General features: G+C 59.6%; 1 protein-coding gene across 3 annotated transcripts in view; it reads right to left on the bottom strand.

Annotated features, from left to right (window-relative positions):
* Window positions 1–502: 502 nt before the first annotated feature.
* Window positions 503–12995, bottom strand: part of Cyth1 (cytohesin 1) — a 67963-nt gene continuing 55470 nt past the window's right edge. For 2 of the 3 annotated variants that reach the window (XM_078041539.1, XM_013361662.3), the window contains exons 10-13: window positions 12145–12223; window positions 5846–5917; window positions 5192–5346; window positions 503–2247 (exon numbers count right to left, since the gene is read on the bottom strand). In XM_078041539.1, coding sequence (XP_077897665.1) covers window positions 2169–2247; window positions 5192–5346; window positions 5846–5917; window positions 12145–12223 — 385 coding nt within the window. In that variant the 3' untranslated portion in view covers window positions 503–2168. The remainder of the gene's footprint in view (window positions 2248–5191; window positions 5347–5845; window positions 5918–12144; window positions 12224–12995) is intronic. The other variant, XM_021731262.3, reaches the window with a different exon arrangement.

Here is a 12995-nt window from a genome sequence, read left to right as displayed (position 1 = left end):
GTGGGCAGGACCTCAGGAAGGTGGGCAGAGAGCAGGTCCTGCTTCCGAGATAGGAGGAGCAGTAGGCAGAGTAGCATGGCCTTCGGGGCCAACAGCTGCTCTGTCTTTTGGTGACTTCTCAGCAAGGTGGGGTCACAGGGACGCTGGGGAGGACCTGGGCAGCAAGCGGCCCTCCTGGCTGCCTTGGTGGCTCCCTGGGGTCTGCTGCTCCTGGCACCACAAGGTGTCTGGGAGGCTCAAGTGACTCTGGAGACTTTGCTGACCAAGGGTCACTTCTCCTCTTTAAGGGTGGGCCCTTCGCCTCTATTTTTCCTTGGGAAAAGTAAGGGACAAGCACTAAGCGCATCCCTTTCCTGCTCTGCTCTCCTAACAGCGGACAGACCCCTCCCAACTGACCTTCAAACCACCCTCCTCCCGGGGGCGTGGCGTGCCCTGCCAGGAGCAGGGCTGAGGAGGCCCACCCCACCTCAGAAGCCGCAGGGGACACGTGCAGAGGCTGAGGTGGTTTGGGCAGGTTTGGAGTTTATTTGCTGCAGTTCCTTGGCGCTAGTTTACAAGGCAAAAACAAACAAGAACAATTGGAATAATAATTATTTTTTTAAAAACCCTGTCAACAACTTTCAGTCATTTCTTTATATTTTGACAAAACCTTTTTTTAAACAAATACAAAATAATCTAAAAGGCGAAAAACTATACATGATTATTTACACCTCTGATAAATAGACTAACACTGATCCAGGTGCCTGTCTGTCCAGGAAACACCTGTGAGAGCCAGTGCGGGGGACTGGGCCTGCGGGGGGAGGGGGGGTTCCAGCGCTGGCCCTGACCATCCCCACTTTGGCGGGCCCTGCCCGGTTCTCCAGAGAGCTCAGGTTTCCAGCCTGGACCCCTCTTGCCACTGTCACCTTCACAGACTCCTGCTGAAGTGCCTGGAGCTCCCAGCGGGGCTCAGGCCGGGCAGGCTGCCCCAGCCCCACCGACGCAGGGCCGCAGGGCCAGGAGCCAGGCCTCAGCCCACCAGGTCCCTGTCTCTGCCTGCTGGAGCGGCTCTGCACAGCCTGCCCTTGGCATCTGGAGGGGCATGCGGAGGGGCGGCCGCCACCTGCTTTGCCTGGACTGGCACGCTGGCCCTGGCCTGTGGCCGGAGCTGCCCTTGAGAGTCCCTGAGAGAACGGCAGGAGAGTGCCGAGGGGAGCCAGGGGCGCCAGGCCCACTCCCAACACGGGGAGGAGGAGAGGCAGGCTGGCCCCGCCGCTCCACTGCACCCTGCTGAGCAGACCAGGGGCTGCCCCTCTGGAGACCGCCACAGAGCCACCAGAATAGTCCAGTTGGGGCCAGTTTTGAGGCAGAAAGGCTGAAGGCCAACAGGGATCAGGTAAGACCTACTCCTTCCTCTAGAACGAGGAGCGGAGTTTGGGGAAGGAGAAAGAAAAAAGCGGGCGGGAACCGGCAGGCATCCAGGACAGATGGGACGACCTGCTCACAGTTTTGGTTATTAGGTATTTAGTTCAAGGAAAACGCAGACTTCCTACTAAAGCCCAGCAAGCCTCGGACTCTAGGGAGAAAGACAATAGGGTCCATCAGCGCTCTCCTCTGCTTGGTGCCCAGGCACTGGGGCCGCAGCTCGGCCTGCCCATGCCCGCTGCCCTGCACGCGCACTGCTGTGCCCAGGGCCCTCCTGCCGCAGCCCTCGCTTCAGCCCTGTCGCCCAGGGAAGCCACCAGGCAGAGACTCCCAGAGGCTCAGCAGGCAGCTGGCTGGCCCTGCCGGAGGACCCCGCAGCAGCACAGGGGCCCTCCTTGGGTGGGCAGAATGTAGCACTGTGTTGTTAAAAAAGAAAAAAATAGATCTTTGTAGTTCGTGGCTTCTCTTCCTGTCCTCCGTTCTTAAGCACTGACACATCCCTAAGTAGGTTCAAGTGCAGGCCGGAGCTGCTCCTGGGAAGGACTGACAGGAGTGGGCCTCTGCACTGGGAGGGAGCACCAGGGACCCATGCTTGGCAGGCGCCAGGCCCTTCCCCGCGACAGCCACCCACCCATCTCCCCTGAGAGAAAGCCGCAGAAGCTGAAGCCAGTCTGCAGGAAGGCGGGCAGGTGGCTCCCCTCGCCCTCATGAGGCGGGAGGAGGGCTGGAGCTTCGAGGGTGACGAAGGTGACGTCCTGGTAGTGCTAGTGTCTCTTCGTGGAGGAGACTTTCTTTTTCCGCGCTGCAAGCATCTCGTAGAAAGGGTCCCTGCTGATGGCTGCTCTGGAGAACAGAAAGGGCAAACAGACATGAGGTTCAGGGCCAGCAGAGCGAGCTGGTGCGTTCCAGCGCCCCGCTGCTCCATGCCTGGCAAGGCCAGGCCAGCGCCCACCTGCACCGTCCCCACAGTGGCTTAGGGAACTGGTGGACGCGAGCCAGTTTTCACTAATGATCAAGCTACACCCAGGAACGGAGCCCTTCCCTTCTCATAGCTGCATTCCAATTCAGAGGAGAAACCAAGTCCCACGCTGACCTCTGACGCCCTTGCAACCGTGAGAGCTGTACAATCAAATGCATCACGAGCAGCTGCCCAAGGTGTGGCGTGCCAGAGGCCGTCAGGGCCTGCACCACCCACGGGAGCTCAGTGCTGCTGCGGGGGCTGGTACCGTGGAGGCCCTGCGAAGGGCTGGGCAGGGAGGGGAGTGGGGGTCGCCCTGGCCAAGAGCAGGGCAGCACGGGACAGGCCCGAGGCGCAGGCCCTCCTTGCTGTCTTTCTCAAGATGCGATCCTCTAGTCCTGAGGCTCAGTGGCTTCCTACGGGTGACCAGTCCTGAGCTCAGTCCAGCCACACAACAGCAGGCACTGTGCTAGCGCCCCAGATGATGGTGCCAGGAGCCACCACGGCGCTGCTGAGCCGACTGGGAGCTGTTCACCAGAGTCGATGTCCCCTCGGTCTGGGAACATGTCCTGAGGGGACCTTGACACCCAGTGGCTTCATGAGGGAATCTGGTCATTCCAAACATCTGTCTCACTTTTGGGAGGTGCTGGTTCCTCCTTGGCTGGATGGCCTGACCCTTCAGGAAGTTGCTGTTCCTGCAGAGATGCCCGTGGCCGGCATGTCTACAGGGAACCTGCTGGGAATGGCAGAGGGCACCGGGCTGGCACCAGGGCCAGCGCCACGGCTGCCATCCCTCAGCTGCTCGCTGGCGTGGAGGAGCCCGGGTGGGCTCTGGGACTGTGTGTGACATCAGCGTGCCTAGCACACCAGCCCTCGGTGACGGTCACAGCACTACTGCACTGCGCTCCGCCATGGGCACACAGCCGGACTCTGTTGTGACAGCTGCATGCCAGTGCCACCATGAACTCAGGCTGCTGGGGACCCTGGGAACCCGTGATAAGAAACAAGCACGTCCCGCACCCAACCTTCCGCAGAATCGTCCCATGATATCAGGATCGTTCTCCAGGTCAGCCTCCTCCCTCCTCCTGCTGTCTCCACCATGTGCCTGGGAGAAGCGCCCGGTCCAGACAGAGCACAGACCTGCTGACCAGCGCAGGGCCTGAGCTCCCTGCTGGGCTGGACAGCAGCATGCCCTGGGGGCTTCGCCTGCTGGGTCTGAGGTCCTCACGTGCAAGGTGAGGGTAATGGTCCCCGGGCAGCCCTCCTGTCCTAAAGCACAGCTGGCTCTGGAGCCACCAGGAGAGCTCACAACCCTGGCAGGGGCTTGGCCTCCAAGTGAAAGGACTGGGGAGTCTGCAGGACTTTACAGAGTGCTTCACTTTCCTACTCCAGAAGCAAAAGCTGTGAACAAGATGGACAAACAGCCAGAACTGTCCTGGGAGAAGAGCTGGGGAGGGGGAGAGGAAGGGGTCTTTCAGGGCCCACTCTGGTGAGGAGCAGTGCCGTGTTCACACAGAGAAACACAGTGGTCAACACGGGCACTTGTACAATCTGTGAGAGCAGGCGAATGGGGGTGGGGCAGATCTGTCAAGGCTCCATATCCTGACAGTTAACCATTCACTTGGAAGAACAAAGTGACAACCCTGACCTCAAATCATACAATAAAAAAATTTCATAATGAAAGTTAAGTACTTCTGAAAACACACATTAAAAAGGGCACAAGATACGCAGGTTGCATCCACAACCCAGCTACAGGGGCAGCGTCCAGAGGCCAGGGCTCCAAGCCTCCTTGCAGGTAGGTGACTGAACACTGCTCAGCGGAGAGTTTGTCTGGCTCCTGTCCAGGGCCATTTCCCATACTAGCTGCCACCCAGGGAAGCCACCAAGTCTAGACAGAGTGATGGCTGCCCACCACACCACCCTCCTCCTTCACACAGGAGTCACGCTCAGAGAGACCAGGAGGACAGGTGCGCAGGCTCCACGCCCACCCTCTCGCTGCACCTGCCTCTGGGCTGCAGGAACTTGCAGAGATGACCCTCATGGGAATAGAGACCTCCCCCTCCTCCAGGCCACACCTCCCGTCCAGTCACTACTCAGGATGTAACCCTGGCCCACACAGGTTGAAACACCAAAAATAGACCTGAGGGCCCTCAGCTCCATTAGTGGGCAAGGACAGCACGTGGGCACACCCTTGGGTCCCTGGGGCACATCCTCCCACTCTCCAGGTGACATCACCAAGGCCCAGGTAACAGGGAGACTTTCTAAGGAAAACACGTGGGCAGACTGAGGGTGAGGCCTGGGGGCAGCCATGAGTGAGGGGGACGTGTAGCCGTGCTCGCTGGCAGCCCCCCGCAGAGGGTCAGGCCTCAGTCTCAGGAGAGAGGCCGGCAGGCCACATGAGGACAGGCCCCACACAGGACCTGAAGGGGTGGATGGTGGTGGCAGCGTCAGAGCCTGGGCCCTGTGGCCCTGTGCTCAGCGGGCAGTCTCCCCCAGGCCCACAGCTTCCTCCCGGGGGCAGGCTGGGGAGGGCCTGGCACTGCTGTTTAAGCAGCTGTGTGAGCCTCTGTGCCTCAGTTTCCTCATCTGTGGTTGCAAAGCGTCTCATGGGGTGAACCCATCTCCACTGAGACAATGCCAGCCTGGCTGCGCTCCCCACGGCAGGAAGGGCCCAGTGGGTGCCCCCGCTCCTACAGGCAACCTAGACTAAAACTGCCGGCGGCCAAGCGCCTGAAGGCCTCCGGGGTGGGCTGGGGTCTTGCTCAAGCACCTTGCTCTGGGAGCAGCAGGCACGTGGGCAGGAGGCAGCGGGCACCAGGCCTCACTTACTTCATGCACTTGATCCACTCCTCCTTCTCCTCGGGCGTGGGGGCCGAGATCCGGTACACGGTGTGGTTCCCTTCCACCACGCGCCCGTCGGCCTCCGTCTTACAGGCCTTGATCACCTGGTCTTTATTGTCAGGGATGTAAAGCTCAAAGCAGTTCTGAAACGAGAGGCACGAGAGGGACGGCCCTGCCTTTACCCTTCACCCCAGCCTTCAGGAAACCTGGGCTGGGTGTGTTTCCTATGGAGACGAGCAGCCCAGCGCAGGACGCCTCGGGCCCACTGCGCCACTCGGACTGTCGGGAAGACGGCCTGGCCCGCGCCTCTGCTCCTGCAGACGGGCTGCAGGGCTCCTAGCGCTCCATGAAGCCAAACCAGCAAAGGAAACATGCATGTAAGGCCCGCCAAGGTCACAAAGAAGTCGCAGCCCAGGCCACAGGTGCACGGTGCTGCCATTTGAGGGACGATTTCCACACTGCATGTGAGGGTGAGGGTGACACCCAGGCAGAACAAGACAAAGGAAGCTTAGTCCCCTGTGGCCGGACACTCAGGGGAAAGGGAAAGGAAGGCGACTGGAGGGCACACTTCTCGGGTGTTTCGCAGAAGGCCTCTGGGACTCGGTTCCTTGGCCCGCCCAGTACCTCATCAGGGATACTCACTGGCTTCTTGGAGTCCTCCACCTCCCGGATGCTCAGGTTCTCCAAAGGGATGATCCCCCGGGGCTCCTTATCCTGAGGGCAGGGCCAAGAGGAGGATGTCACCACCCGCGAGGACTCCGGGTCATGAAGCTCCGACAGCTCTGGGCCATCCTGAATCCCAGGGTCTGGAACCCTCTAAGTCCCTTGCAGGTAGACAGCCAGGAGGCCCACAGAGCCTCTGGGGTGAGCCTGGCAGTGAGCTCCTTCCCAGAGAGAGGACCTGCCCTGCCCTCGTCTTTGCTTGGCTCTCCTCCTCTTCTCAGCCCTAAGTCTGGTGCCAGCAGTTTCTAGAAGCCTCCCCAGCCTCGGGCTGAACACCCCCCAGCCTCCTCTCACCTCCCACCCCCTTAAGACCGCACAGCCCTAGAGAGACGTCTGCCGACAGCTACAGCCAGACCCATCTCCAGACAGAGCCGAAAACCCAGCCCAGCACACGGCTCCTCCCGGGGGTGGCCCCTCTGTTCTGAAAGGCTCCTGCCCAGTGCACACCCCCACCGCCAGCACCCGCTACTGTCCACACCTGCGTTGGATCCCAGTCACACAGGCACAAACTCCCAGGCCCACCAGTGCAGGCTCCCTCCCACGGCAGCTCTTCTCACCTTCAGCCAATCGGCTGGCGCTGGCCTCCAACCTCCCCTGAGCACGCCTCTGAATGGCTGTGGGGAGCCACCTGCAGAAGGGGCTACCTCCTCTGGCCTCGGCCCCAGCCACGTGGGGGCTGCGTGAGCACCACCAGGCTGTACCATGGAGTGACCTGCTCTCCCTTTCCAGAGCGAGTGGGGGGCTGCTCCTTCTGTTTACCTTCCCCAATGTCTCCCTCTTGTCAGAAGCTTCTCTCCTTCCACCTCCTGCAGGCCCCGCTGACTCGGCTCTAGTGAGATCCCTCAGGGGCCTCGCATCCTCCACCCGGGCACTTCCTCCTCAGGTGCCCTTCTCCCTCTCTCCTGTCCTCCCTCCCTCCCTGTCCTCCCTGTCCCCTCAAGACCCTGCTTCTTCCTGGAGCCACAGCGTCTCCTGTTCTTCCTGGGCACGCTTGGAACATCCTCCACTGGGCCCTGAGCGGGCGTGGGCCTCTGCTGAGGTGCCTTGGTGGCTACTGAACGGACAGTGGGCTGAGTGCAGCCGTCCAGGTGGTGACAAGACCCTCAGAGCTCTGAAGCATGGTGTCCCTGTCTTCAGCTCTCAGAGTCACTCTGTTTGCTGAGCTCTCCTCTCCCTCCTTGCTCTGGACTCCACAGGACGTGGCCCTAGGGTGGACCTAGTTCCAGCGCTGCGCAGGGCACTGGGTCAGTCTTTTTACCTGGAGGCCCAGCCTTCATCTTGGAGAGGTTTATTACACACCGTCTTGTTGAGGACCACCTCCACGTTGAATTCTTGTCCTCTCTGGAACACGTGGGGCCTCCTGGTCTAGTTCTTGTTTTTATTTTAAAAACAACAACAATAAAAAACACCAGAACTTTATTGTCTTTTTACTCTTCCTGGCAGACTTCCTCGATGCTGCCTCCCGTCTCCCTCCTGGGCTCAGGCGCCGGGCGCGAAGGCTCTCTCCCATGAGTCCTCTTCCCCTCGAGCTCCGGGTTCAGAAGCCTTCCTCAGGTCCTGGGACTCTCCGGCTGTGCAGTGGGGACAGGGGCCAAGCTGGTGGGGCGGTGGACTGGGGGCTCATCTGGGCGGGAGCCTGCACAGAGGGCAGAGGGCCTCTCTCTCCTCTCTCTCTGCCTGAGCAGCTGGACTCTGAGACGGACGGGGACGGGCAGAGGTCAGGTGCCCGGATACTCCTGCTTTTGTAGGCTGTCCCACCCTCAACTGTGCCCAGGGCCCTCAGTCCAGGGACACTTGGTGTCACCCTCTTGAGATGTGGCCCTGCAGCCGGGTATGGAGCTGGTGATGGCCGATCGGCCTTCTCAGCAGCTCTCAGCCAAGTGCCGCGACTCCAGCTCCCCCCCCACCCCAGTGCTCTTGCTTCTAGGGTTAGCTGGCGCTTGAGCCTCTGGAATATCCTTCTGTGTTCCCTGGGTTGGGTGCTGCCGGGGAGCGGGTGGGCAGGCTAAGAGCTGACATAATTTGGGCTTAATGGGGATGTGACCTCATTTTCCCTCTTAGACTGTTGGGCCCAAGTTATCAGAGACACAGTGGCACGATGTGTGTTCTGGACATTGAAGGATTCACACCTGCCTAGAGCGGTGGTCACTACTTTCCCTGTGCCCATCTTGTCTGTCCTAGCACCCTGTTCACCACAGACCTCCCTGCGCTCCTCCCCACAAGGCCAGAGCTCCTGAGTGGACTCGGGAGCACTCCCATCTGTAGGAGCTGGAGGCACGAACCGGGAACCGCTGATCCAAACACTGAAGGTCGGGCTCCTGGCCAATAGGGTGAGGTTCCGAGTACTGGAAGGCTCTTACCTCTAGGGTCCTCATCCCATAAACAGATGCCAGGGGCTGGGAGTGCAGCTCAGTGGTAGAGCCTGCATTCAAGGGGTCCTGGGTTTGATTCCCAGCACCAAAAATAGGTGAATAAATAAGTGAGCTGGACCACCAAGCCTAGGAACAGACACACAGCACTCCTCACAGAGGCCCACCTGGGCCCAGCAGTCACCCGTCCCCATGAAGACAGAATTAACCAGTGTTGACGTCTTTGGCTTATTTGGTTTTTCTTAAGTGCAAGTGCCTTTGTTTTTGTAAAAATAATATTTGCTCATTATAAAGAGCTTAAAATATTGCAGAAAAGAACAAACATCCCAAATCACTATAAATTATCACTTCTGACAGGAGCTGAAGCTATTTTGTGTGTGTACAGAGAAAGAAAAAGAAATAGAACAGGCTTCATGAAAGTGGGCTATTTCACAAGGTGTTTTCATAAAAAAATTCTAATTATACAGAATTTAGTAGGAAAAAAAAACCTGCAGCAAAAACTGAAGTGTTAAACGTCAAAGTAAAGTGTTCTTTGCTACAAGAGATAACTCCTAAAAAACCTTATACAAGTTTAAAAGAAAGTATGAAGAACCTTCAGAGGTGCTGGTCTTTCTTACAGATACAGATTTTTAACACTCTGTGCTCCGGGAGGCGGGGCACCTGCCTGCCGTGTGGCCCCGCCCCTCAGCAGGACCCCAAGCATCACCTGGAGCCCACAGCCTCCATGCAGGCCGCGAAGACCTTGCACGTGGACCAGCACCTGCAGCAGAGTGCTGACCTTGGCGTTCTTCTTTCTCTTCTCTTATTTCTTTTGAAGTTTCTTTCACCATTTTCTGTTTAAAATCCCTTCCTCCTCTGGGCCACCTTGGCCCGTTCTTGTGGCCCGGGGTGCAGCGCTCAGAGGGAAGGTACCACTGTATGCATCAAACAGCTCTTCACCAGGCTTGGTGCAGCCCAGCTCACCAGTGGATGCACTGTGGACAGCACCCATGATCGCTGTTGTGTGAGTTCAAAAGGAGAAGCTCCCCACGTCCAGCCCAAGGCAGGGCGCTCGCCTGGCTCCTGGACCGCGTGTGGCAGGGGCCATCCGTGTGCTGGCAGCAGGCATCCCAGCCTGGGCTTCCTCTTCTTGTGGTGGGCTCTCTCCTGCCCTGAGTGTCCAGCGCCCGGCACCGACTGGAAAGGGCTTACTGGTGCCTACTGACTCTTTGCTTGAGAGATAAGACGCACCCTCAGAGTTCCGGGCGTCATTTCTGGTTCCACCTCTGACTGTTGTTGCTTACTTCACTTCCCGTGGCCCAGGCTGATCCCACCCCGACTGTCCCGCAGCCACCATCTACAGTTGGTCCACAGCAGTTCCTTGTTTAAGTGAGTCCGTTCCTGCCCAGTGGACTTCAGGGCCACTCTATATCTCAGCACCAGTTCATGAGCGCATTTCAGCCCAGGGCTGTTTCTACCTTGGCATCAGGGCCCTGGGTGCGGGTCCCAGGTTCCCCACAGCTGGCACTCGCCCTGTCCCAGTGCCAGTTCTCAGCACCAGCACATGCTCTGGCTGTGCGGGAGTGGCCAGGTGCACCTTAGTGCTGACCGGCAGCATGCGCAGCGCGTGGCCAGCTGTCCCACACGCAGTGTGCAGCAGCGCCAGGCCACACTGAAGGGGTGCGCTCAGGGCCCCCAGGGCTCTTCTACACCCCACGCCCTCTTCTGGTCATTCTTTCCTGGTTGGCTTTTACCGTCCAGTGGCATCTTTCGAGGAGGGTCAGGTGTCCGTTTCCCACCCCTGCTGCTTGATACAGTCCCTGGTGAGCTCTGCAGGGATGGCAAGGTGGCTGCACAGCAGGTGGGGGCTGCCCCCAAGCCCCTCAGAGCTTGCATGCTGGGCCGGTCCACCTTGGCCAGGGAAGACTGCTGGGAGCGGCTGCTTTTCCAGCCAAGGCCGGTGGCCCATGGCTGTTGGCCCTGTGAGGAAGCTCCCTGGAGCTCTTGCTGCGATGCGGCCTGCCATCCTTGTCTCTTCCCTTACCCTTTAAGGGAAACAGACCTCATCTCCAGGCACGTCCTGCCTCTGCCTGGCGGGGCCGCCGTCCTAGGCTGTGCGCAGGCCCTGTCTCCCACATGGCTGCTGTTTCCCCAGCTGCTCCACTCTCTCAGATGGGTCTCCGGGACGGTGGCTGCGGCTGGGCCAGCAGGCTGACCTTCTGGAAGGACCCCTCACTCCTGCTCTGCATGCTGCCCTCCAGGTGCTCTGGCACGTCTGAGTGGCTCTAGATTCTCTTCCCCTCAAGTCTCCGACCTTTGTGTCTCCTTGGTCACTCCCCTGAACATGTGGTGGAGGCCCAGGTATTTTGAATTCTAGCACTTTCTATGCCATCACAATGCATGGCAGGCCAGCTCACATGGTGCAGCCTGAGCACTGCTCTCCTCTGGGTGGTGAATGCCAAGGGCAGGGCCTCCTGGCTGCCCATGACACCCAGGGCTGCGTCACCGAGTGCCACGAGAGTCCAGAACCGCATGACCCTGCAGGCACCTGTCCAGCACTTGTGCAACGCCATTTAACCAGAAGACAGTGACAGAGACCAACAGACGTCCAGACACTGGTGTAGGCACCTTCAGGAAAGAAGGCAACCCGGGGGCCAGCGGTGGACAGAACGCCTTCCCTGCTCGTCTGCTCGGAGGCCCTTGGCTCACCAGGAGAAAGCTCACTCTGTGACTTCACAGACCTGAGGGGCGCTGCTGATACCTGAGGACATCTTCAATGCAGAAAAGAAGCAGAGCCAGCTGCTGGAGCCCAGTCAGAGCTGTGCGTTGAAGGCCACCACCCGCCATTAAGAGAGCCCGTGGGAGGGCACTGAGGTAGCCCTGACCCACGTGTGCAGCTTGGCCCGGGGAGAAGCCACGTCTGCATGACGTTCTCAGTGACGGAGAGCAGGGTGAAGCCCCAGTTCCAGAGGGCAGCCAGGTGCTGCGGCCCAACCCATGAGCTGCCAGGCGGCGGGGCCCTGCTGCCCGAGTACCACCTCAGTGGGACCAAGGACTTCACGCAGTGACAGCCAGGGGAAGAACAGCAGGGAGCGTTCCCAGCTCAGCCACAAGACCCCACCTCACACTGCCGGGTGCCCACACTTCTGGGCATCCACCAGGAGGCCGGCAGAGTCAGCAATGCCAGGCCACTGGTGTGAGCTGCGGCCTGAAGACCGTCACCTGCGGGGCTCTCTGGCGCGTCCCCTTGCTTTCTGTCCCCACAGGCCACTGCCACAGAAGGGAGGAGACAGACGCAGAATGGCGGGGTCCTCCTCCACGGAACAAAGCCCACAGAACCTGTCTGGTTTAAGGAAACTCGAGCTTCGTAGAACTCCAGACGGTCTCAAGTCAGCTTTTACTGATTCGCTTCACTTCCTTTTCTCCATTGAATTTTATGCCCTGAGCTGTTTCAGAGAAACAGATCCTTCAGTTTCTGCTACCCTAGAAAACCTGAATTCTCCAGTTCACCACGCTTCCGTGTCCCCACACGTCCCTCTCAGCAAGGCCACCAACTCCTGCTTGGCAACTGATCTGAGTCCATTCTTTCTGGCCAGCTCCAAACCCACCCCAACACCGAGCACACTGCTCTCTCGGGTCCCTCCTGGAACCAGGTGCTGCTGAGCCATACTCCTGGGGCCAGGGGCTCCACATCCCTGTGAGGGCTCCCCTTTCTGGGGGTCCCCTTAGTTCTCACCTGTGGCTTCAACCCTTCCCCGACCCCAGAGGAGTTGTGGAAGGACAAATCCCACCACTCCCAGGCCCCTTGACGGAGCTTGGTCAGAGTGTTTAGAGGCCTGAGCCGTCCCGTGGACGGCGGCAGGTGCTCACCGTGGTGTATTCAAAGTAGTAAAGGCAGTTGTCAGTCAGGATGAACCAGCGCCTCTTCCAGGTCTTGACCCTGCCACCTACAGAGCAAAGAGAGAGGAGCTCAGAGAGGAGACCCAGCGCCTGGTCCACGACACACGGCACTGTCTTCCGGGGAGGGGCGGGGCAGGGTGTCGGGGAACATTTAGACCACGGCAAAGCTGACACCAGTGACGAGACACAGCCAAGACAAAGCACCTTTCACGACATGAAAGTCTATGGGTACGAGCAGAGCAAGCGTGTCTGGATGACTCCCGAGATGGGTCAGACAGCAGATGAGAGAGAGCATGGCTGGGGAGGACCCCAGGGGTGACAATGACATGTATCGCAAATGTGCCGCGGACAGGAGGAGCAGCCAAAGCCTGCGTGGTGGACACGGGCAGCGCGGAGAGGAGGCGGGGCCCGCACCCTGCACAGCTGGCTGCCACTGACAACCAGCCAGGCCCCGAGAAGGCTCCACGGAAGTGACAGGCGGCAGCGGACGGGGAGGAAGCATGGCAACCTGCCAGTGAGGTCCATTTCCCTGGACTCGAGCCATGTCCCTTCACCCTCTACCCCGCTGACCGAGGCGAACTCCCGCACCAGCTGGAAGCCCTCTGGCTGGTGTCCTGAAAACAAAGCCCTCGGAGTCCTGGGGGAGCATCAACGCAGACTCCCTCACCAGAAAGGAGCGACTGTGGGGAGTGGGGCTGTTGCCTGGCACAGTCTGCGTCTCCATGGAGAGTCTGCTGGGCCGGCGGCAAAAATGGCTGCTGCGAGAGGCTGGGGCCAGACGGGGCTCCCGTGGTGACCGAGCACTCAGTGCTCTCTACTTC

Source organism: Ictidomys tridecemlineatus, chromosome 3, assembly GCF_052094955.1.
Source record: "Ictidomys tridecemlineatus isolate mIctTri1 chromosome 3, mIctTri1.hap1, whole genome shotgun sequence".
In the NCBI taxonomy this organism is placed as follows: Eukaryota; Metazoa; Chordata; class Mammalia; order Rodentia; family Sciuridae; genus Ictidomys; species Ictidomys tridecemlineatus.
Note: the sequence above shows the minus strand (reverse complement) of the source record. Positions and strands in the feature narration are given on the sequence as shown.